The following is a 27309-nucleotide window of genomic DNA, read 5'->3' as shown; positions in this document are numbered from 1 at the left end:
AGCGGCGGCGTAAGCTGGGATCAAGACGTGGGCTATCGTCGTCTTGGTCTCCCTCTACTTCTCTTACCCTCCATAACAGAGTCCATTATTCTCCTAGGTAACCTATCCTCCTCCATTCGCCTCACATGACCCCAACCACCGAAGCCGGTTTATGCGTAGAGCTTCATCAATCGAGTTCATTCCTAAATTAGCCTTTATCTCCTCATTCCGAGTACCCTCCTGCCATTGTTCCCGCCTGTTTGTACCAGCAATCATTCTCGCTACGTTCATGTCTGTTCATCCTGAGTCACCCACCTTTTGCTCCCGTAAAGCGAAGTTGGTCTGAATACAGACCGATGTCAAGATACTTTCGTCTGGGAGTGGACTTCCTTCTTACAGAATACTGCTGATCGAAACTGCGAGCTCACTGCATTAGCTTTACTACACCTTGATTCAATCTCACTTACTATATTACCATCCTGGGAGAACACACAACCTAAATACTTGAAATTATCGACCTGTTCTAGCTTTGTATCACCAAAAGCAAATGTCTTAAAATAATTTCTGGAATTCTGTTGTTTAACCCTCCTTATGATTTCATCCATTAAATCAGTGATGTGCAGTTGCTGGGAAACCGGCAGCGAGCTGCTACACGGGCAATGGACACATTGCACTGGCAAAAGGGTGTGTGCTCTCGTACACTATATGACTGTAGGTTCCATTCGTAGTTAGTCTCGGTTAACATAATGGAGCTTACTGCAGAAGGTTCAAAGCGGACGGTCTCGACATGAATGGACGCTCAAGGGTTGGCCAAATGTTTGTCATAAAACCTTGAACCAATAGAAGAAACTCAATCTAAAATGGCATATAATTTATCATAGTAAGGATTACGATCAATATAATGATGAAAATCGTCTAGCACAAATAAAGCGACTAAAGGAGGAAATGATCGACCAACAGGTAGGTATTACACTCACCTATTTCAGAGTTTGATTAATTTATGCCTTATCATATTAGCCTATTAATTATGGATCAAAACTGAATATGCTCTAACTCCAATGATGCCATTCTGTTACGCATTATTAGCCCATTGCTCAAAGGATCATAAATATGATTATTTAAAAAAAACTAAAACCTGATATTTCCATATGTAAGAATTATTGGAAGTAAGGGCAAGTTAAGTTTACATCACTGTTTACTTTCAGGCCAATAAAATTGTAAATATAAACAACGAGGCAATTGACAAAACGATTACAAAGTTCATCAAATGGAGATCCGATCTCAGACTGTTTAAAAATGGTATCAGAATATTTTAGTCCAAACCTGATAAAACAATATGAATTAGTAAACCTATCAAGATGGACTGTGCATCGTTGAATTCAAGATCATCGCGAGGAGGTGTGGGTTGGATTTGCCAGCCCGCAGGTCACCGCTAGAACACTGGCAAGCAGCTGCTCGCAAGCTCTTCTAGCGAGCCAAACCTGCATTACAGTGATGAATAATGGCGTCAATGCACTGCCTTAGTTGTGACAAACCAATCTGAATATCCACTGCCTATATGGACAGCTCTGACAAAGGTTACAAAGCATTTTCACTTACCTGATAAGAGATTCTGGTACTTTTCATCATATTGGAAATTCCCAATTATTTTACATGGTTTTAATGATATTTAGTAGCCTTTCAAGGAGAGCCATAAGACATTCCTACTTGTTGAGAATTTTCCAAACAATGGTCCCTGTCGCTTAATTTGGTCTAGAAAAAGAAAAAAAATGGGTGTGTTTGTGTGTTATAACAATATTCACGTGTCAGAATAAACTATACGCTCGTAAAATATTGGTCCTATGCTTCATTCACTGGTCATGATACAGCGCACACCAGACATTTTAAAATGTCAATGAAATCATTCTATCGAGGGATGGTGATCATTTTGAAGTCTTTCAGGGGGGGGGGGGGGGTATATATTAACATAATTACATATTTGAAATAATTCAGGTCTGAAAGAGAGTAAATTATATTTGAAGTGAATCCTGGACAATGCACTGGAATATGAAATGATGGATATAAACAAAGAACATCAATGAGTTTTCAAAATAGAAATGTACTTTAATAAGAGTTCATTTTATTCAACAAACTGCATTTTAATTTTATATACAAACATTTCTTTTTACACACTTTCAGACGCACAATAAGAGCATTCACACTATCACTGCATAATAAAACCATTTGTTCAACAAGACACTCGAGGAGCCAGACTAGTCCACCTTCTCCTGTTGGTGTTCAATTTACAACATATCACATATTTAGAACTGTCCACCAGGGAACACTACATCATCAGGATACCCTCCTCAGATGACTGAAGTATGAAAAACTTGATTTCCTCCTATTACCAGCGATAAATCACACTAGCCAATTTAAATCAGTACCTGTGTAATACATGAGTCAATAGCACAATATTTTGAAAAAATATATTAGGAGCACAAACTTGTCTGTAGAAATCTGCAATAAGAGCCATTCTGATACAGTGAAACCTCTGTTATGGACATATTTTTATGTCCCAGCTGAAAAAATGTAGAAATAATTTTTTTTAAATCAACTCTTATTTCTAGACACACTCAGATACAGATTTAGCACCACCACCTCGCAAAAACAATTTGAATACATTTTAATACATTAATACATTATTAGTAGGTTAATACTGCAAAATTTAAATATTGCACAACTTATTTTAAGCATAGTATAAAATTGCATGATGTTTTCCTGTCTTTTGATCCTTTCCAATTCAACATTTTAAAGCATTTGTACAATATAGAATTAAAGTAAGCAATTTCAATAAGAGAGTGAATGGTATACAGTTCATTAATTTACTGTTGGATTGTGCAAACAAATTCTTATATCTCTTCAATGTCCATAAATGAGAGGTTTCACTTCTACGATCAAAATTTAGCTAGGTACGGTATACATGAAATTTGCAAGATGATATAAGGACCCCCACATGACACCAAAGGGACTAATTTCAGAAGGCTGTAATTTCAACTAAAATGCACTGTTGTTTAACCTTCAATAACCCTCTTGAATTTAGCTGCAAGACAAAAATCAAATAAAACAATTAGTTTTTAAAAAATCATTTTTTCTAACAAGACCTTGTCATCAGTTTTATAATGCAGCTCTTAAAACTAAAACTTACAGACTTCATAAGAACCCCACAGATGCTATGCTACTGTGATGTAAATTCAATACATAAATAGAAAGATTTTCAAAGTATTCACTGTTCAAAATAACATAAAAAGGATTTTCCCTTTATATCGTAGTTTGCTTCAGAAATACCAACCACCTGATGCAGGCAGTCTCTCGCAGGAGGCCCAAAGCAAAAGAACAGAGAGAATCACTTCAAAATGCTCACAGAACATAAATACAATGCTTTACTAAAGGGCCATTCCATACTAATGTAAACCACAAGGTCAAAAAATAAATTTGAAGTAACTTACAAGTTCTTTGTACAAAAGTTGTATACTGCTTATACTTTTCTGGTCCATATAACAATGTGTGTGTTTTCACTTATTATTCATTTAATTTTTGTTACAAATTTACACAAAGATTAAAATATATACTGTATTCATACAAATTAAGCCAAAAAGTTATAACTAGCATGGAGTAAATTATAATTTTTTAAAAGATATTTTAATTTATTACCTGATCCCCACGTGGATTTGCCACAAACACAGATTTTTCATTACAATTATTCAAGCTGTTTTGATTAACCTCTTAACCAGGCGTGACGAGTTAATTTGTCTACCAACAGTTGTTACTCAATCGGGTAATGACGAGTTAGCTCATCTAGAACATTCAAAAACTATTATCTGCTGGGTGGGACACGTTTTCTCGCCTCTTTTTGTTGCTGAATGTAGTTCTACGATCGCTCCATAGATGTCATAGGTTCCAGAATTACTGCGCCACAATGCGCGTCAATATTTCATTGCATTTTCTTCCGTACATAATTGCTAAGCGTGCTTGTTTGGATGATTCTTCATCTCGCTGATTCAGACGACGAATTAGATGATAGCTCTTTGGACAGAGAGGATAATACAAGTGGTAAAACTCACAGTGAGCTTGCATCTGTACATTATAAATAGAGGCTCACTGGGATGCAGAGTGGGTTTTGACCCACAAGTGGTCCGACAGCTCTGCACGTGGCCACGGCTCTGCCATGGCTCTATGCCTCTGCATTCGGTAGACAGAGAAGGGCTGGTCCTCACTGTCAACTGTCCTGAGAATGGTTTTCCATTCTCCTGCACTAAGATGAATGCCGGGACAGTTCCTAGTACAGGCCATGGCCGCCAAGCCCCTCACCTTCTACGAGCATCTCCTTCACCGTATCACATCTCCCTGGCCTAAGAGACGCCACTACTGTCTAGGAGGCCCGCTTCCCCCTGCAGGGGAGGAATGAAAACAATTAAAAAGAAAACTGAATAGTGAAATTATAATGTACTTCATTACAACAGTAGCATTGTTACTTTTTGTCAGACACAGTATCATAACGGAATTGCAAGAAGTCGAATCAAATATTGAATAATGTTTGAGTTACCATTTTTCCCGTTGCGAAAATCAATGATCATAAATATGTCTCTCGGTCATGGCCATCCATCAACTGCTGCTAATTTCAGATGACCAGTAGCCGTAAGACAGTTGCTAATGTTACACTACCGTCACAAATTGTGTGACGCTGACTTCCGTAACGCAAATTTTCAGATAACCAGGCAGAACTAAATAAAGTGTTTTCCGCAAAGGCATGCACGCATAATGGACGGGACGAGTGCTTTCGTCGTTCGCGAAAGAGTAATGGACATGACGAGGTAACTCGTCACCCACATCATTATAATGGGCGCGGCGAACTAACTTGTTTTCAGTCAAAATATATTCCCCCCTATGAATGTTCGTTTCTCAGTGGAAACTCCCTGGTTAAGAGGTTAAAATAAAGAGAGATAACCCTTTTCTTCTTTACAGTAATGTGTTCCATTTCCATGCAAGGATTTCTAGCAGGAAATGTATTTCATGTACTAAACATGCTGGGTCATTAGATAATACACTAACATTCCAATTCACACCTGTAACAAAGTAAAAAATTTGTATAATTTACATTTTTTGAATTAGTTAACATGAAACACTGTGCAGTGCTAAAATATTTATGAGAGAAAAAAAAAAACAGATTTAGCTTCATTGGATTAACAGAGTTTTAACTTTACCACTGTACGAGTGAAAGATTCATGTACATGCATATCAGAGTTTAATTAACAATTTTCTCCATGTTTAAAAATATTTTTTGGCATAGTTTGTACTGGGAATTTAAATTATCCATTGCATATTCTAGAATTAACACTGATTTCAAAATTATAATTTATGCAAACACCTTTCTTACAGATTCTAACAGTGCAATACATAGTGAGAATTTCACACCATTACCATGGACTGACCCAAAACTCTTTCATACTATTATTTAATTTACAGCTTTTTCCTTGGCTCAATAAAGATTCAATCATAATATTCCTTACTATTGCAACTGGTATAGGATAACCATAGCCTTTCATACTGATAGAAAAGCAAATGCAAGAAACAGTCCACAACCTATGCACCACACATACATTTTATCACAAACTAAAAAGGGTATTCTAGTGCATGATACAGTTCCTGACACATTACTGTAAATGCTCCTTCTTTTTTTCCTCCTCGAACTATTCACAGTGGAATTATAAGAATAAAATAAAGAGATCAATGAGAACAGAAAATTAATTACAATGATTGACAAAGAATAAGCTAAGGTTTCATATTACTAGTACATAATTTCTTCTAGACTACTGACCAACACAAGGGTTCATTATCTCAGCCACTGCTTTCCCACAAACACTGAGCTTAGCATATAAAAAATGACACTTCGATTAGTTCTTATATCAGTTTGTTGCTGAATTCAGTTTTTATTTGTATCTTCTTGTAAGAATTCTCTTACATTCTGCTAGGTTTAAGGCACCAATTATTTAACTTGTATATCTGCTTTCAGATATCACAGTCTGGTGTGATAAACTTACATTAAGACATATTTTCAGTGTTTGAGTGTAGTGTGCAATTCTCTCTGAAGAAATAGGAATTTATTCAAGGTGGCAAAGTAACTTTACACTATGCAAAACTCACTTCTTTATTTTAACTCGTGTTTAGCCACATGTTTCAAAGTTGATGAGAATAGAAACAAACAGAAAAAGACAAATCAGTAACAATGATTATTTTTTATTACATTTTAACATTTGATTTATTGAATTTCACTAAGTGTAAAGTTACTGCATGAAGGGTGATCCAAAACTTATGGATATGCCTTCTTTAAGACATATATAATACAGAGATCTGTGATTACGTTTTGGCACTATCCATTAAAACTAGACAAAATTGTTTTAAAAATTATCTAGGCAACATTAAATAAATTACTTTAAAACAGAGCATAAACTCCATGTAGGAAAGAATACTGAAAAAATATACTGCAAGATTAAAAGTTGAAACAGATTCTTTTTTAAATAGTTTTGTTCATAATATGTAATGGGCATTAACTGCTGTATTTATGCAAGAGGATCGAGTTTCTTTACAGACTGGAAATATTACTGTATAGAACAGGTTTAATTGAGATAGAATATTTATTATTTAACATTAACACATTCACTGCCAAACACGACTGACATTTACGGTTTTAACTGCTGCCAGCACAAAGTACATTTACAGGCATTTTAGAACACTGGTTTAAATATTTCCTTATATTTCTCACTGATGGTATCAAAATGCAAGGAATGTTGCTATTCAGTGAGGCTTTGACTCATCAACTTCTTTGCCAAGTGTTCATAGTTTGAAATGATTATATTGCTTTTTTCTTTATTTTCTAAAAGAGAATGAGGTTGAACTTGTAAACAAGCTGTGGGCATGGCTACCTCTGCAGAAGAAAAGACTTGATAATTTTGAGGAAATTTAGTATACTTTGGAGGAAGTAGTTGTCGATGATATTTCAGATGACGATATGTAACGATGATTGATGCAACGACAGTGGAAGAAATTAGAAAAATTTAGGCCAACGTTTGCTTATCAGTATCATTACAGATATCATTAACAAACCTACTTTACAAAAGTACTGGTCTCAAAGAATCCTACAAATCCCACTCAATTCTATCCACTAGTTTCTTTTTTTAAGATATTAAAGTTTAAAGTGTAACCTTGTAGTATACAACAGATGAAAATGGCTAGTTTAGGAAGAACAGTACTAATACCTAGTTTACACGATACCATTTAATGAGACAATTGTCAGAAGACAGTTGACTGGCTAACAATTACTGGCTACGTTCGGTCCGCTTGTCTAGGCAATTGCCCTCGCAGACAGTCGACTGTCTCCAGGAGTAGACTGAGGACAACCAAGTGGACACAGCTGCAAACCCCACCAAGAGCTCATTACTGCCGGGACAGTTGACGCTATGTGAACATGACATGCAAGTATATTTATTTTGTCTCAACCGAGAGATGCAGCCGCCTGCATGGTCTTGACAATTTAAATACTATAATTTTTTTAATTATTTGTAAGCTGTTTGCATTATTATGGTTCCAAAGTAGGGTGACAATACTAACGTAAAATTTGATGAGCTGAATAGGGAGCGATGATGTTTGTGGGACAAGCCCAAAAATGCTTGTCAAGCGGGACTTTCTGAGATTACCAATAACATTAACATTCAAGGATTCGGTGTAAATGAGGTCAAAACTTTTGACTTGGCAATGAATTCCCGGCACATATAAAAACAAAATTAATTGAATTACTCACGGGACACTGCAGACATTTCTCATCATCTACTGGCATGGCAACAGCTTCAACATGTGAACGGGTTCTCGATCAACTTAACTGGCCAGCGATTGTCCCGCAATAATTAGAGGTCAATTGTCACCAACCAATTGTCTTATCAACCGGCATTGTGCAAAACCACACATAAGAACGGCAGCGAATGTGTTAATAGAAGAAACACCATGAAATGGTTAAGTCGCTCTGGTTCATGCACCACATGATCAAAATAAACTTTAAATTCATTGGTGACTAAACACCAACTACCCTGAAATTGAGGATTTCTGGGCACTCAAGTTACTATCCCTATTTCTCACTTATGCAATCATCTTACTGTAGAGCATTGTACGTATTAAAAAGTGTATCCTAGCATTTTGTACCACATGCTCTTTGAATTACTTGATACAGTGGGTACTTTGTACATAATTTGTTATTATCCAGTTCTGCAGAAACTCCATAACAGAGTCTTGACATTTAGTTACGCCATTCTAGTTGTACGAGGCCTATTCAAAAAGTAACTGAACATTCAAAATACCACCCAAATGTGAAGTTTACATTACGTGGCAATGCATAAGTAAGAAGTACCTATTTGCCGTACATTTTTTAAACAATTAGCTGCAGCTCGGTATCTGTTAGTTTGTAAGTATGTGTTGTGATTGTAGTAGATTATGAGAATCACACTGTAAATACCATGTGGCCCACTCAAAGGTTGTCTCAATATATTGTTGGTCAACATTCGGTAATATTCGAGGAATCAAATTTACCTTGAGACTGCACCTGTTGTGATCATCCTCCCTTACTTAAGAAGGCATGATATATGAGTGTTTCATTTCCTCACATGCTGATATTTTTTAGGCCTACCTTAAGGTAGAATATCTTATATTTTCTCCGTAATCATGAAATTTATAAGTGAAATAAGGTAAAATGGGTGCACCTATCCAACACATAAATATTAATTAACTCCTACTGCCAGCCTCCACTTCGACTTAGCAATTAGTGTGGCACACTCCACAGTTGGTGCAAGATACCCCTGAAGCTATATGGGGAGGGGTAAGTCTCCTATAACATATATCTATCTTTATTTCCACTTCTAAATAACAGTGATTCATTCTCTTTTCTAGACATCTATTCTGGATATACATATGTGATCCATATCAACAGCCTTTAACATCTACAGGACCACCATTTCCATTGCACTAATTCATAGCTGTCCCCCTCATGTCATTTTCAAGTTTACCATATGCTGTCACCACAAGTTACAGTATAAATCAAGATTAACACTGATTCCACAATGTGACCAATATAGTGCTACTATTTTAATAAACATTTCTTCTGTACATCATTTTGCGGCTGATGGACATGGTGCCAATCTTCAACATATACCGTATTTCACCACAGACTCAAGTTTAAAGCGTTTTCTTTTTAAAAGGTTTTGTGTGTTTCAATGTTCCCAATTGACAACGTAATGGCTGAAGAAGACCCAGGCGAGGTTGAAAGTAGTACCATGAATTAATGTCTTAATGAGAATATAGCCGATTTTAATCAAATATAATTATATTTGACAATAATATTTATGTATTGAATAGGTGGACCCATTTTACCTTATTTCACATATAACAACCGTCAATACGGATCATTATGAAGTTTGCATCATACGATTATGCAGTTTATAATTAGGATAATGTTTGTATGATATACTTTATCAGAAATGGATGAGAAGTTTAGTAGAGAAGATTGCTGCATATTATTCTCCAATTAGGATTTTCATGTGCTTACGCTTCGTTCTTTTTGGATTAGAAACTAGGCCTTTTTTTCTTAACTGCTCAGAAAACCATTATAATTCCACACAAAATAAATAATGGATGTTTCCCATGTGCAGATAAATTGATTATATAAAAACATTATGTCCTTTAATGCAGTAACGTTTATTTACTTTCAAATTACACTTACTTTACTATATTGCCAGCTGAGAACATTTAGTGATATAACTCGAAAATTGTTGGGTTTGAGTTATATGCACCAAAAGTAGCCCCCCCAAAATAGCCCTTAAAATTCTGCATAAACAACAAACGCACAAGATGTACGATACTCCTGTATTAACATATGCATCAGAAACTTGGACTTTGATAGCAAGAAATGAGAGAAATTCAGGCCAGTGAGATGAAGTTCCTGAGGAGTATGGTAGGGAAGACAAGGAGAGACAGAGTAAGAAATGCTGAGGTCAGAAAAGAGATAGGGGTAGAATAAACAGAGATAAGATGGAGAAGAATAAATTGAGATGGTTTGGACATGTTATGAGGATGGAGGAGGGAAGGATACCTAAACAAGTGTTGGAGGCTAAGATAGAAAGAAAGAGGGCAAGAGGGAGGCCGGCCCGGAGCAAGATGGATGGACTCTGTCAAGAACAGTAGAAGGAAAAGAAGACTGGAATGGAATACAATTACTGAAGAGGAGTGCTGGAAAAAGAGGCAATGGTGGAGAAGTGCCATCAGCACCTGGACAATGGAAAATGAAAATGATGATGATGATGATTGTAATAATTAGAACAAAAGCTCCAACAATCTTCACCAGTATTAATACCATTAACGAAAATCTCAACTACTCTTTAAGGCTGAAACTGTCTTTTATTTCAGTGCCTTGACTGATATTCATTAATGCCATTGAGACTGACGTTCATTTATGAATGTGGAGTGATAATAAATTATATACCACAAAAGTATTAGAAAATAATTACAATAATTTATTTCCACTAGTTCTTTGCCTCCATTATTATCAGGCAAAAATAGTGTTTAATTGATTTTAATTAAAACCTGAAGAAATTGTTTCCTTTCACTTTTTGATTTTCCCCGGACCTGATTTTTCTTTGTATTATATTTTAATTCCTGCTTGTATTTTCTTTAAGGATTCACTATTCAAATTGTGGACGTCAGAACCCTGTAATAGCTTTCATGAATGAATGATCTGTGTTTCTTTACACTAAATGGTATACGTTCTATACTCTTATCACATGATCATGGATGCAGTAGAGCCCTGGAAGTTCAAAACTATGTGTAATTTGAGCTCATCTTATGAAGAATAAACTTTTACAAATTATAGTAAAATTCTGTTTATATATTTTTCACAAGCACATTTTTTGTGTGTAATGTACTGTACATACACAAAGAAAATGGCATTGTGTTACTATAAGTAGCAAGTGGAAACTATGCCAATCGACACTACACCTCACAGAAGACTCGAGATATTGCTGCCCAAAAATCGAGGCTACATATAAAAGCAAAAGACTGGAAAATTTAAAATTAGTGTTTCTTTTAAATTTGGTAATGTTACCCATATGTGACAAGTACAGTATGTACTGTATTCTTTAAATATTTATTCACTGTGTAGTTCGAGGTAGTGACAGCCTCAATTACCTTGAATTACCACCAGGGCTTTATAGTACTTACACAAATTATGATGCATAGTGACATATTTAAAATTATAATATCTATATATTAATTCAAAAGACATACAGACACTATGCTTTGTTAATGAAAGGCATACTAGCCACACATTTCAGGAGAAATTAATGATTTAAATTACACAATTCTGGAGTTTATTTTGCCTTTTCAGAGTTATGTCACTAATGTCCTCAGCAAGCAATACAGTATATTTTTCTTATTTATTTGTGTTGCACAGAAGAATTTTTCTATAACTGTAGTGATATTTGAGTTTTAATGTTAACATGAGTGAGTGAACAGCTCATACAGAACTTAAAAGCTAACAAATACTGAAGGAGCATTCTCCAATAATAACAAAATATTCTGCCCATTACAACTTTTCCACTTGAACATCTTACCTTGAACAATTTTTGGTATCGTTACTTTAAGAGTCATCTAATGGCATCAAAAATGGTAACTATGCCATTAATAAAATTTTAATCTAATCAAAGAATTAGTCAACTCCCTCAAGAACGTTCGGAGGTCCCTTTACGTCGATACAGTGGGTGCTGCACTGGTAACCATGGCTGCAGGATGCTCATTGCAGACATATGACCATAGCAGGGATGTGGCAAGAGTGTGTCAGTCACTTGTATAAAGAGGAGTGTGTCAAGACAAGGCAACATGACGACGTAACAGACCGGCAAAGGAGGGCTATCGTGTTTGGGCGTGCCTACAGGTACATGCCGAATGAAGCTGCCCAATTCGTAAGTTTATCAATGCGTAAGGCTATATCTATTTTGAGACAGCTAAAAGATGGATTGAGACTGCAACATGCCACCTGGCCTAATGATTGATTGGCATATGATGATGTTTATCAATGCATAAGGAAACAGTGCGTCAGAACTGTGGTGAAAGGATCCTAACCCACAGGGACTAGACAGAAGTGTACCGCCTTGTCACTGAAAATCTGTTTCAAACCTGTTAGGGACTGCTGCAGTTTGTGAAACAAGGTCCATCATAACAATTTCTGAATGAAAACTGGGACTAACTTCATGCAATGAAATCTAGAATCCAGTGCCATGCAAGAGGCCACTGCTCACAACAGCGTACCAAGTTGTATGTTCTTTATGACTCACGAATAATGACACCTAGACTGCAGCATACTCAAAATATATAATTAGGTCAATTGCAATTTTGTCTACAGTGTGTGTGTAGAGGGTGCGATTCGAGGAAGTGAAGGAGGGTCTGTGATGGTGTTTGGGTGCCTTTTATACGATGACTTGGTCCACTTCTCTAGGAGACTGAACGTGAACCAGCATATGTATCTGGGCATTTTCAATGTCAAGTGCTGCCATCTTCACACTGTGGACAATCTCTTCTTCTGTGTTCACAGACCTCAATGCATGTGGGGACAGTTTGGGGAATATTACGGGCCCAGTAGCATTTTGATTTGGCCCACTAAATCCCCAAACTTTAATCTCACCTTGCAGGAATGACAGGATCTTCCAATGAGCAAGTGGATTCACCTTAGCTTAAACATCTTGTGGAGTCACTTCCTCATCAAATCCCGGCTAGAGGCAGCATCACCTGGTATTACTTCCCTTCTCGAGGGCGTGACTAATTCTTTTTTCCAGGGTGCTTATTTCTCGCATCATGTTTTGAACTAAAGAACTACCGAACTAAGAATTAACCACAAGGGCAGACGGACCTCAGCTATGAGAAAAATAAATTGAACCAAAATTTTCTCCAACAAACAACAACAATTTCACAACAGTAACAACAAAATAGTTTAAGAAATACAAAACATTTCTGGAAAATTCAAGATATTTCTATTACAAATTCTAATTATAAATGCACCAATAGTATTAAAAATGTACGTTCGTTCTTCCACAGCTCTTAAAACTCCTCCTGGATTTATAAATCAAATGTCATGATGAATACAGGGATCATCTGGACTTAAAATAAAGTACAATGTTTTCATCTTTCAATCTGGCAGAAGTAGTAGTAGTAGTAATAATACCCGTTTAAATGTTTCACTCTTGGTTTTATTAAGTTACAGTTTTAAAGTATGAAAAATATACAGAAAAATTTAAGTAGCATATGTGAAGGAAAAATGAATCAGTTTATACAGAAAGACAATCACTGCGGAATCACAATATTTTCAATTAGGCTCTGAATGAGTTCTGAAAGTTGTACACAACAGGGCACAATATCAAATGTACAAAGTATTATGAAATATCACTTTCACATTTCTTTAGTGGTGCTAGATCATAGGACATCACTGCTGCACGGATTTCTACCTTGTTGTATTCCTGTAAAAACATTACAGTTAGAAAAGCCATGCTGCAGTCAGGTCTTGTCTCAGCAAATATGAATTTATAATTTATGACTATCATTGTAGAATGCCATATTGGCATTAACTCAACTTTGGTTTTAAAAGGAAAAATCTCGCCTAATGCGCTGGGTCTAATGTGGTATTTGCTCATATACCACTGGCACTTTTCAGTATTTGGAATCCCACCGTTTTAATGCTACATAGTTCAGTGTGGCCACGGCAATCAAATCATATGGACACGTGTGGTTCAATTGCTTTGCCATCAGGTGACAATTAGTGTGCTATAAAACGGCAGAGTATGTGCTTGAGCCGTGCCCACCTCAACCAAAGAAGAAAGGAGACATGAACCATTTGAATACAGTAAGCCTGCATCAAACTGTAATGGCTTAAATTAACAATAAAAATCTTCACAAGGAGTAACCTTTGGTATTTTGAGAAAAACATTATGATTTTTAAATCACTAATCGAACTTTACTCTTGAGGATCCTTGGAAATTGCTAACCATTCCCCAAGCATTTGTTTACGTTCAATAAGCTATGTTAGCTGCCAAGTGGTTTTCCTAATAATGTTATTTGCTTTTACGCCCCACTAATTACTTTTTCGGTTTTTGGTGCTGGAATTTAGTCCTGCAGGAGTTCTTTTACGTGCCAGTAAATCTGCCCACATATTTGAGCACCTTCAAATACCACCGGACTGAGCCAGGATCGAACCTGCCAAGTTGGGGTCAGGAGGCCAGCGCCTCAACCGCCTGAGCCACTCAGCCCAGCATTGCCAAGTGGAGACATCCTGTCAACCACAATGGATCGGAACTGACGATAATACATCATATAAGTAGAGAAGTTGTAGTTATAAGGATAAAACTGATATGGCACTGGTTTTTATTGAATGTTCTTTGTTAAGATTACAAACATAAAGCATGTAAATTCAACTGTCATAAGAGAACCAGCCTTAAAAATTATTAACTGCTGATTTGAAATTACACAGTCGAAGTCCGCTATAGCAAGTACTTGGGACTTGTTCTGCATCAGACATTAGAGGTGAGTCTCAAATAACTTTTCTCCTTTTTAATTTCTTTTCTGTATGTATAATTATTCCTAATTCTGGCTATCATTTCCAGATTTATTTCTTTGCCTGAGGTCCTAAGTCAACTTAAAGACATCGTATTATAGCAAGAAGATCATAACCATTATTTTTGTTATGTATTTTAATGTTATAATTATTCCTGCAACATTGTCTTTGTCTGGTATACATATGTTTTAGTTATCACATTATCTGCTTAATTTTTATTCGGCTGAAGATGGCCACTCAGTGGCTGAAACTAGTCCCAAGACTGATGTAATATTATTTATTGATATATTGTATTGAAAAGGCTGACCTCTTCTCAATCACTGCACTTCAATACGGAACAAAAGTGGATATTTATAACTTATAAATAAGCCATAGTATGGAAATTAGTGAAAGTGCAGCTTTTTAACAAACTGATTGCCCACTTTTACAAAAATTGGATATAACGATAATCTCCTAGAGCGAATCAATTTTTCGCTGTTATGAATTCCCATTATAATGGAACTCTACTGTATTTCTACAGTCTTTTAAAAATACTAAAGAACTGGAACACGTTGACAAAAGGAGTCTATATGGCAAGTATTAAATGAGCACTTCCAATGATTGTGCACCTCTTAAGAGCTAAGAGCCACTAAATATACAGAGCACTTGTTCTGAAAAGGTTATGTTTACTGTTTTGAAAACACATGCACTGTTATCTATATTTTGTTCATAAGCAGAATTGTAGGGCCTAAGAAATCACCCGGACACAAATTCACATTCCACCAGTGGTCAAATAAGCAGCTCTATGAAATGTTTAACGGGATATCAGTCAGGATGAGAAAGAGAAGAATGAGATACACTGGCAACTAAATTCTCATCATCCAAGAAAAAACAGAAGTCACAAGAGGTACGTCAGGAATTGAAATAAAATGAAATGGCATACGGCTTTTAGTGCCGGGAGTGTCCGAGGACATGTTTGGCTCGCCAGGTGCAGGTCTTTTGATTCGACTCCCGTTGGCGACCTGTGCATCGCGATGATGATGAAGACGACACATACACCCAGCCCCCGTGCCAGCAAAATTAACCAATTATGGTTAAAATTCCCAACCCTGCCGGGAATCGAACCTGGGACCCCAGTGACCAAAGGACAGCACACTAACCATTTAGCCATGGAGTCGGACAGGGCAGACAATACAATGAAAGATGTGTGGGACACCACGAGCTTCAGGATGATAAAAATAATAAGCTGAGGGGTAAAAGATTTCCCCTGAGAAAACCCTTAAGATTTCTGCAAAAAGGTAGTTATGAAGAAGTCAGGGGTTAAATCATCACTGGCAGGATATGAAAGAAGTAAGAAAAACACCTTGAAGAAGGAATTATCTTCATTATCCTTAGACAGCTGCATTGAATAATAATAATAATAATAATAATAATAATAATAATAATAATAATAATAATAATAATAATAATAATAATAATAATAATAATCACCACCATCATCAAAGCTCGAATGTTTAGGTAGTATTAGGTTAGAACGCAAGCTAATTTGGCTAGTAAGAAGTGCGTCTAGTCCACATATCCGGAAAGTAGCAAGAATAACGTAACTTCTAAGGGTTCTAATATTAATGTTATTGGGTTTACGCCCCTCTAACCACATTTTTATGGTTTTTGGAGATGAAGCAGAGGATGGGCACCTGATGTTTTTGCAAACCTCATAGCAGACCTGTTGTCTGGGCTACAGTATACTTGTTACTTGCCTCAGTAAGTTTGCATTCCAACCAAGAAATGCCTAAAACATCTGGGTTCTAAAAATAAATTTGTTCCGTAAAATTTCCTCTTTCATTTTCAAATTTAAAAAGTAAAACTGTTAGCAACTATTCACTCAACTTTTTGGTTGATTTCACAATATTTACAGGTGTATTTCATATGTTAATGTTCCCGTTCTATTAGTTTGTACTATCTTCGAACAGTTGCAGTAGAGCAATACGTTACAGTTGATGTGTGGCCAACGTGTTACTGTCCTCGATCCTAAGAAAAGTTATCAATTACTCCTCGTCTTGCTGTGAAATGCTGTAATAAAGACATCGTTTGCAGAAAAATGACTCCTGGCTGGCAACCAAAGTAATAGTCCGATTATGATTTTTTGTGACAATCCCTGCATCTTGTTAAATAGCCAACTGGGTACAACATTATACACGCAAATAACCAAGTGCCTTTCTTAAAAAAGAGCCGTCATCAAAAATGCAGGTGTGAGCTTTATTTAGGATAACGTTGTTACCAACCTTGTGATACTTGAATCTTGTTATACTTCAGCATTGTGCTTGGCATCAGTTACCTAGATAATCATGCGTTAACCCATTCCGCTACAGTGACGGGTACAACCATCAAGAGTTCCGCATTCATTAACATGCAATGACGGGTACAACCATCGCCTTGGACTCAAGTCAGAAATACGTCTGTCTGACCATTGATTTCTTTCAATTTTGATGTTGTACTTTAGAATTACATTCCTAGTTATGCTAGCACGTTTACATGCCAATGTTATTATCAGACGGCCATTTCGCCATTTTCCTTCTAAATTTGATCATCTTGTTCATGAGATGAATGCTACTGAGCAAAATGTGTAAAACATTCTGAGGAGGAAGAGGAAAGAATTCTGCAATTTCTTCCCGACAGAGGTGATGAAGATAACTCAGAATTATCTGATAGTAGTTTTAGCAGCGACAGTGCGCCTGAGAATTGTGACTCCGCTCATGCAAACGATAGTAAAGATGAAGATAACTCCATACATAACCTCACCAAATCGAACAACTGGAACTTGAATTTGGCCAGTAATGTTCCGAAAGGCAATGCAGGTATGTAAAAGGGTACAAGAAATTGAACTTCTACTTGCTGGATGTGATATTGTAGAATTCTAGCTACATAGATGACATGCTGAGCACGAGGAAGAAGCTTCTCATCGTTCCGAGTGAACATTGCAGAGCAAATTCTGGAAGACGTCACCGTTCCTGATTATGCCACTAGAGGATGTTCATCTCAGATAGCACACCACACTGGGGTCATTTTCCTGAGAAGATTACTCCTACAGCACATAAATCAGCCCCATCGAGGAGATGTAAAGTCTGTTCTGAGCGTGGAATCCGGAAGGAATCTTGCTTCGAGTGCAACAAATGCAAAGTTGCCCTCCATGTGGATGGATGTTTCAAAGTGTACCATACCTTAAAAGCCTTCAATTAAGTGTAGGAAGTTAAACTGTAACCCAAAATGTTGTCAGTTTGATGCAGTCTGCTTTTGTAACCATTTTAGCATCCGTAACTTGAAATATAAAAAAATAATCGCATTCCAAGGCACATTTTTCAGGGAAAATAATTGCATGGCAACGGGTTAAGTATGGCTGCAAGTCCAACGAGTTCTTCTTATCACTTAGCTTTAGCTATAGCGAAGGAACTAGGCATCATAGGCTTAAAGACCATAATTCAACATTTATTCAAATAAATTTAGCTTCCAGAAGAACATCCTTGATCCTCATTCTGTCAGAAGATGGTAATATTTGAATAAGTTCATTAAAAAAAACATGTACAAAAGGATTTGAAATAGTCTAAAAAATTGGGTTTTTGGAAGCAAGTCTGAGACTCAATCTGATGAGTACTAGTTGAAACAAGTTCCTACTGAAACTAATACCAGTGATAATAGTAATGTTTGTGAAAATAATGACTAGGAAATCAGACTTGATTGACAAAGGTAAGGGGAGAATGGAGGTGAAAAATTCTCAACCCTAGAACAGGCAGAAAGACACATTTTCTTGAGGTGTTAAACATCAGATTTGATTCTGTTGAATAATTTTCATGGCATTTTAATTTTCGTAATATAGTGGGATTTTCCTCTTTTTTATTTTTTGGCTCAGTATGCAAGGAAAGGGTTATTTCCAATCCTAGTTGAGAGAATATATTATTGACAAAATTATGTGTTGAAGGAGATAAATGAAAATTGTCTTTCTATAAAAACTGATGCAATTACAGTACTTGTCAGGTTTTTAAATAATCCTGAAAGGAATAGGAGGGTACGTCCAGTCATTGCAGCACCTTCTCTCTCTCTCTCTTCCAATACTAGTAGTTAACAATAGCACTTATTGGTGTGAAGTATTTGTACTTTCATTTTCAACGTTACGAAGAGTAGAGAGAATCCAACAGTCACAGAATAAATAACACTTGCATGCTCCCTGGCAACAATCAAGTCACTCACAGTTTTGGCATCGTTTAGTTGAAGTGGAACTTCCAGGTGTGCTGAAATCCATGATGATGCTGGAAGGGGTTGAAGCCTTGGTGTTGCCCCGACTCTGGATCAAGAGGGTCTTCACCTTGGTCAAACTGTCGTCGCTTCTCTAGGGAGAAGGAAAAAAAATAAGAATTAACCCTCATCCATCTATAACACATTAAAACATACTGTTGAAGCTGGGTGATTCTGCTGCACAGCGTACTTAAGCACAGCAGATATTAAAATCGCACTGCAGTAAAGTTAGGAAATAAGACAGAATGGGAACTGATCAGCAGAGGTGTGAGACAAGGTTGTGGACTTTCTCCTTTGTTATTCATAATCTACAGTATATGAACAACATAATGCAGGAATGGAGGCATGAAAGGCATGGATCAATCCCAGTCAGCAGATATCTCACACATCGAGATGCCATACTCTGCTGATGATTTTGCACTGGTAGCATCATCAGAAGATTATCTTCGGTGGTCAGTATTTGATCTCCAGAAACTCACTTCAAAATCTGACATGATCATTTCACCAGAAAAGAGCAAAATAATGGCCTTTAAGGCAAAGGACCCCAGTAAAATTTGTTTAGATAACATTTCGGAAAAGGTCAAGGAATTCAATTATCTGGCATAAAATTTATCATACCAAAGGGAAATTGATATCTCTGCAAATATAATCAACTTTACCAGAGCAACAGGAATTATAAATCACATTATAATCACATTGTCCAAAAACACACTCACTTATACATCTTCTATACATGTTCAGCCAGACCAACCCTTTGCTATGGCAATGAGGCATGGACAATAACTCAAGACATTTCCAGAATTACAGCACATGAAATGACAGTCCTGCGCAGAACAGCAAGCTATGCAAAATGGGATCGTAAAAGAAATGTGCTTAAGGGACTGAATGTGAAACCGGTAATCAATTATACATCTATGATTACCGAGAAAACTGGAAACGTCACATTCAAAGGAGATCCTACGCTACCAACCAAGACAACACTGAACTACAGGACGTCCAATGAAGCCATGGAAAGAAAATGCAAGATGTAACTGGGCACATGGCCCAATACTTGGAAGGATGATGACGATGACTCTCGCCATCGCTTAATTTTACTTTGAAGTTCAAATTGGAGAAAATATATTTTGGCATACCCGTTTCCTCGAGCACTTACTGTGCATTTTCACCAGTGTTGCAAAATGCAGGCGGCAACCAGCAGCCTTTCTATTTTGACATTCGGAATTTCCAAATTGCAGTGCTCAACTAGTTCGGTGTGCGAGTCAGCACTGCATTCTATGTGAATACTTTGGATGTGCTCTGTGATCTCATAACTGTTTCATCATTAAATCCACAATTCACGGGAGTAGAGCAGCAGTCCGAGTGTAATGTGTGGTACTAGCAGAAACAGAAACACACACTTCGAACTAACAAGTGTCACAGATAGTTTCACGGTACGAGGAGTCAATGAGTCGCCAGTTAAACTGCAGTGATATGAATACTGTTCTTGAAAGCAGACTCTCTCTACCAATAGAGAGTTAATAGTTACAAGAAGGAGAGGAACTTCCGGGATGCACGACATCATTGCATAACGACAGATATGCCGTTTCTTATCACAAGATTTTATTGGAGATAACTGATAATGGCAATGGGTTGAAAACAGTTTCTGCCGAAATTGCCACAGTAGATTTACATTCAGTCCTTGAAGAACAAGAGTAGAGTGTTACTTGAGTGGACCATTTTATTAGTTAAAAATCTTTGAACATGAGAAAAACAGACATTATGTAATAGGTATATTTCAACTGTTTAAGTCATGTTTTGATAATAATTGAACATTAATTATTTTATAATTTTAATCAAGTCATTGGAATTTGTGAGTTCGCTTAAGAAGAGAATGATTTATTAACCCAATCACTGCCAAACCCGTATATATATATTTTTGAATGCCGTGCCATGTCCGCCAAACCCATACATATATGTTTTGGTGCCGTATGTACTTCACCGATCTCACAAATGAATGCGATATAATGTCATGCTTTGAGATTCCGTTGAAATGCTCAAAGAAGTTCTGTACTGCAGATTTACCACTTCATTTCACATGTTTTGAAAGCGATCTGGTGTTATTTCAGCTTTGTTGGAGTGGAACATCTTTCCCGCTTACGTGTAGCCATATGGCGTCTTGAAGTATACATTCATCTCTTGCTGACGAAGAAATTGAATGTTTCCTCATAAATAGTGATTCTGGAGAGCTATATTTTGATAATGAAGGTGGAGAATATCTAAGTGGCGACATTGAACAACAAGGAAGTGCAAGACAAAGTAGTAATGATGAGTCTCATGCGGAATTGTCATCCCTTCCTAAGATAAATTACTTTTTCCCCAAATGTAAATGATTTCGATATTACCAGTTCTTGGATAAAGAATTTTATATTATATTTCAGTAATAGTATCACCAAGCGGAGTAGCCACGCGTATTAATATGCTACGGCTATGGACCCAAGCTCTGCACTCGGCAGGTGAGTGGGTTCAAACCTCATCATCAGGTGTCTTGAGAATTTCTTTTCTTTTCTTTGTGGTTTCCCTTTTGCACTCCCAAGCAAATGCCGGGACAGTTCCTATTCATAAGCCACAGCTGATTCCTTCCACTTCTGCACCCAGTTTCATTCACCATCATCATCATTCATTTCATATTCATTATCTTCTCAACTGAGCTTTGCGTCGGGAAGGGTATCCGGTCGTAAAATATGGTGTAACATATAATCTCACTTCATCCCCGACACCGTATTGGGCTGAAGGGCTAAGGGGACGATATGCATTCCATTAATAATATCAGTAAATATGTATCTGCCTAAGTACTTCTTCCTTAAAAAACCTGGCCCACAGGACTCGGCTGGTCATCAAAACTCGGCAGTGAAAAGGTTAAATATTTTTTTAATAGTACTGACAAGGTGAACTCAATATCTCCTGTTTTTTCAGCGCAGTCATATAAAGCAGAGAGTTTGGAAAATGGGAGCCACCTGGGATGTGAAAATTAATGACTAGGAGATAAGTTCATAACAGTGATAAATACCAGGACTGGCAAATAAAATATGGGTTTGGACAATGAGTCACCAGTGAAAATTGCAGTGATTCATAGCACTAATACAAATACTGTTCTTGAAAGCAGACTCTCTCTCTCTACCAACAGATAGTTAATAGTTACCTGGATCGGTTAAAACTTCTTTGGCAGCTGCAATATCAATAAACTTCTTTTCTGCAGATTTCTTCTCTTCCCCTTGGAAGTTATCTGGATGCCATTTCTGGGCTTGTTTCCTGAAAAATAAAATCCCTTGTGTAAGATGGTGTAATCAAAGATAAATGCGATCAGTGGTCGAGAGGAAGTTGGATGAAAACCAGTTTGGTTTCAGACTACAGAGGGGCTGTCAGGATGAGATTTTCAACATTATTCAGATTATTAAAATCAAAGGCATTTAAGTTGACAATTGGGCTGCAGTGAGAATTGATGGCAGAATGAGTTCTTGGTTCGCAGTACTTACAGGGGTTAGACAAGGCTGTAATCTGTCACCTTTCTTCGTAGTTTACATGGATCATCTGCTGAAAAGTATAAAGTGGCAGGGAGGGATTCAGTTAGGTGGAAATGTAGTAAGCAGTCTGACCTATGCTGACGACTTGGTCTTAATGGCAGACTGTGCTTAAAGCCTGCAGTCTAATATCTTGGATCTTGAAAATAGGTGCAATGAGTATGGTATGAAAATTAGCCTTTCAAAGACTACATTAATGTCAGTAGGTAAGAAATGTCAGATTAGTGATACAAAACTGCAACAGGTAGATAATTTCAAGTACTGTATTTAGGATGTGTGTTCTCCCAGGATGGTAATATACTGAGCGAAACTGAATCAACTTGCAGTAAAACTAATGCAGTGAGCTCGCAGTTGCGATCAACAGTATTCTGCAAGAAGGAAATCACCTCCCAGATGAAACTATCTTTACATCGGTCTGTTTTCAGACCAACTTTGCTGGGTGGACCCAGGACATCTTATTCATAAGTTAGAAGTAACAGACATGAAAGTAGTGAGAATGATTGCTGGTACAAACAGGTGGGAACAATGACAGGAGGGTACTTGGAATGAGATAATGGCTAAGTTAGGAATGAACACAATGGTTGAAGCTGTGTGCATAAACCGGCTTCGGTGGTGGGGTCATATGAGGTGAATGGAAGAGGATAGGTTACCTAGGAGAATAATGCACTCTTGTTATGAAGGGTAGCAGAAGAGAGACCAAGACGACGATGGTTAGACTCAGCTTCTAACGATTTAATGAAAAGAGGTAGAACTAAATGAGGCAACAGCACTAGTTGTAAATAGAGGATTGTGGCGACATTTAGTAAATTCATAGAGGCTTGCAGATTGAATGCTGAAAGGCATAATGGTCTACAATGATAATGTATGTATTTATGTATGTATGTATGTATGTATGTATGTATGTATGTATGTATGTTTGTAACACAAAGACTAAGGAAATGTGCATAAACAATCATAATAATTGTAACTTGACTCTAGATGGAAAGGATGTAGGTAGAGGAATTTTGCTACTTAGGAAGCATGGTGGCAACATAAATGACTACCTCCATTCTTGTCTACAAAAACCAAAAATGGATAAAATAAGGAAAGTGGATATCTGACAGCAGCTTGGATGGGAAACAAGCTTGCTGGAAACCCTAGAACTGAAGAGATTGCAATGGTATGGTCACATGAAAAGAATGAATTCCCATAGGACTCCTCGAGCATCCTCTGACCGCAGAGTATCTGGAAAGAGACCAAGAGGAACCTTGTGATGTTTGGGAAAATCAGATTTTCAAGGATATTAAAATTAGATATGTAAACTGGCGTCGCAAATGTGAACAACATCTGTGGATGATCAGACTAAGTGGAGAAGCCTCGTATACAAATGCACCCAGCTTGCTGGAGCAAAGAACTGATGATTGATGAGAAAATAAGCCAGAATAGAGATGCTTTTAGAGATGTGGTGAGTTGCATAAATAAAGCAAAAGGAGCTTTTGTACAGTAGCAACCATTCGATAATAATGAAGCTAAGAATATTCAACTCAAATATGTTTTACTGTAAGGAAGTGAGACCCAGAAAGTGCCCAAAGACATTACCACAAGGTTACAGAATTTTGTCATTCCATTACTTAAGGCACATTATAAGAACATGGTGACCAAAGACCATCTGAAACAAAGACCCTTGGGAGGACACATGTCAAAATCTTGAACAGTAACAGATGAGAAGAAAATGGATTACATAAAACATACAGTATTTCATATTTGATTCTGTACTGACATCGACTATTCAGTTAATTGCAGAAACTGGAGGTGGATCGGCCACACCCTGAGAAGACCACAAGAAAGCATCAAAAGGCAGGCATTGAACTGGAATCCACAAGGTAAAAACTAAGAAACAATGTTAGATTTTGGTCCACCCAATCAAAACACATCACTTTACAAGTGAAAAACTATTTATTTAAAAAACATATTAAATATATTTAGGAACATGTTTCGTCTCTATTTGAGACTTTATCAGCCATAAAATCACGTGGTAGATTACAAAACTCATTGTTCAGAAATTGAAAAAAAAATAATAAAAAAATGGAAGAACCCAAAGCCTTTTTAAGGACTATTACGAGAAACGCAAAATATTTATATATGTATATACACACATTTTACGCAAATTGACATAACTTCTTGCAAAAACTTTTGTCTTCAATGTTAAAACTGAAATATAACTTGAAATATGATGTGCCTGCCATAACGCCTCGTACAGAATACAAAGTCCATTGTTGCTGTCCGTATTTAAAACGGAAGTTCCTTTATAAACTGTTGAGAAAACACTGGAGAACAAAGATACATATATTTAATGAGGTAGTTTAACACTTCTTGCAAACAATCTTTCTGCAATGTTGAATATGAATGACCTTACTTGCAAATGTTGCAAGCATTGTTGGAATCTGGTAGTTTCATTCTGAACAATGAGTGGCAGTGCAATTTGGTACCAAGGACCAAATACCTAGGGAGGTCTTCTCCGAGTGGTGCATCCAGACCTTGGTCACAACAAGATACTAGGCTATCCATTGAGCCGTAATAAATAGGTCTGTGCGGCAGTATGCAGGAGAGATGGCATCAAAAATGATGTAAATAATGTGTTACTGTTGTAATGAAGTGTTCGCTGCTTGAGAAGGAGGAGCAGGTTGACCTACAGCAGAAAGCTCTCTATAAAAATGGGGGAAGCTTGTACACTCACCTATATGCCTTGATTATTTCCTGCTTGTTTGCATTTCTCCGGACACCTAGGATCTTGTAGTAGTCCCTCTGCTCGGACTGCTTCTGCAGCTTCCGCGCCCTATCCAGACCTTCTTTCGCTCGCTGGAAATGTTCATCGATTTCCAAGGCATCTTTGTAGTCTCGGATTGCTGTTCAAATTGGAACGCATATTAAAAGAGGAATACCTTTTTTTTAAGAGGACAAATATTATAATTTTTCCCTATTCTTTGCCATTCTTATCCTTCTACAAAAAAGTCAAACTAGAAAGATAGAAACTAATAACAACCAATATGTACTCTAGTATTGTTAATTTGCCTTCACAAAATATCACATGAATCTACAATACCAATGAGAGCACATGTAACAATCTGAATAATGATGATGATGATGATGATGATGATAATAATAATAATAATAATAATATCTCTTTGCTAAAGAGTGTACGTTCTCCATGAAAACAGTAAAAATATAAGAGCTAGAGAAAAACAAAAGAAAAAGTTCTGTGAAAAATCAGGGGCCCATTTAAGACAAAGTAGAGACAGAGGGAAAATGAAGACCTCTATAAAAATAAAGAAACTGAAAGAATGTCTGATACGATCAGGAAGAGGAGAGTTAAGTTCTTTGGTCACATAATGAGGGTGGATAATGTCAGACTCACAAAACAAATTGTTAATCATGTTTACGAGAGTAAGAATGGCAATCAGTGGATACAAAGTACATGGCAAAGATGAGAATAACAGGAGATATAATACAGGGCAGAGCAACTTTTACGAGATTGATACAAAATTTCAAGTGTTCCCAGAAGAAAGAAAAGAAGGAACAGAATAACATGTGGTCAGAAGAGAGGAGGAATAAACACAGTGAAATAATGAAGAACTATTGGAAAGAAAGAAAGAAAGAAAGCAGGAAACCAGTGGAAATGAATGCATAGTAGGTTAACAAGGTCCTAAGTTGGCCAAAATCAAGAAAAGAAAAATATTAATGATGTCAGAAGCAAGTTAATACATAATTTAAAAGATTCGGTTTCGATGCCCAAGATTTAAGAATGGCAAGAGGGCTGGTATGTAGCTAAATTGGTACACGCAGCTCACCTCCATTGCGGTTGTGTCTAAAAAGAGCTGCAACACCTCAGGACGAGGACACTTATCATAAAATGCAATTGCAACTGCATTGAGTTGAAAGGCAAGGAAAGAGAGAGAAGGACACTCTCCGGAGCCACATGGTTCCACATTTATCCTTCCTTGCTCAAATGGAAATCATCCCCCCACCCCACCCTCTAATGTTTAATGTCAAATGATCTGAGATATTCACATTTCCTGCATCCTTGTACCAAACTCTTTGCCTCATACCTAATGGACTGAGGAAAAGAACTTCCTCTTGGATACAAATAAATCCATTGAAACTAACATACCATCATCATAAAGCTCACTGTTGATATACGCTTCAGCTCGGTCGCACAAGATGCGAGGTTCTTTACTAATTTCCAGAGCTTCTCCGCAGCTGCGCAGGCTGAGCTCCAGCTTATCTGAATGAAGATAACAGGAACAAAGTTTGTCCTTTGCATGGAACTTGATCATTGCTGCGGAACTCTCAATGTGAAGCACCTGTCAACATTACAAAAAGATCACATTCATCATCAGTTGAAGTCAATGAAACAGAATCTGATTAATGGTGACTAGTACAGATGAGTTTCTAAGGTGATGGGAGCAGAAGGAACTGAGAAGAATGTATTCGGCCTGGTATAAGAATGGAAGAGCAACATTCAAAGGCCTGGATCAGATCTTCAAGTGTTCAGACATATCTTTGCATACTAAAGTTAGAATGGTAAAGACATTAGTCTTTCCCATAGCTACATATGGTTGTGAAAGCTGGACCATAAGGACGCAAGATAGGAAGCATATTGATGCATTTGAGCTCTGGTATTGCAGAAGGATATTGCGTATCACTTGGACAGCCGCGAAGACAATTGCATGGGTCATTCAAAACATCAAACCAGATCAGTCTCTTGAGACATTCATTACAAGATTACAGCTGTCATATTTTCGACACATTACGAGACATACTGATTCATTGGAAAAGACTGCTATGCTTGGAAGGTGG

General features: G+C 37.0%; 1 protein-coding gene across 1 annotated transcript in view; it reads right to left on the bottom strand.

Moving 5' to 3' along the window:
• Nucleotides 1-2078: 2078 nt before the first annotated feature.
• Nucleotides 2079-27309, bottom strand: part of P58IPK (dnaJ homolog subfamily C member P58IPK) — a 66098-nt gene continuing 40867 nt past the window's right edge. The window contains exons 8-11 of the mRNA XM_067158052.2: nt 26621-26813; nt 25190-25358; nt 22095-22204; nt 2079-19010 (exon numbers count right to left, since the gene is read on the bottom strand). Coding sequence (XP_067014153.1) covers nt 18886-19010; nt 22095-22204; nt 25190-25358; nt 26621-26813 — 597 coding nt within the window. The 3' untranslated portion in view covers nt 2079-18885. The remainder of the gene's footprint in view (nt 19011-22094; nt 22205-25189; nt 25359-26620; nt 26814-27309) is intronic.

Source organism: Anabrus simplex, chromosome 14 (genome assembly GCF_040414725.1).
Source record: "Anabrus simplex isolate iqAnaSimp1 chromosome 14, ASM4041472v1, whole genome shotgun sequence".
NCBI classification, from domain to species: domain Eukaryota; kingdom Metazoa; phylum Arthropoda; class Insecta; order Orthoptera; family Tettigoniidae; genus Anabrus; species Anabrus simplex.
The sequence above is the reverse complement of the archived record's forward strand: the minus strand, read 5'-3'. Positions and strand labels throughout refer to the sequence as shown.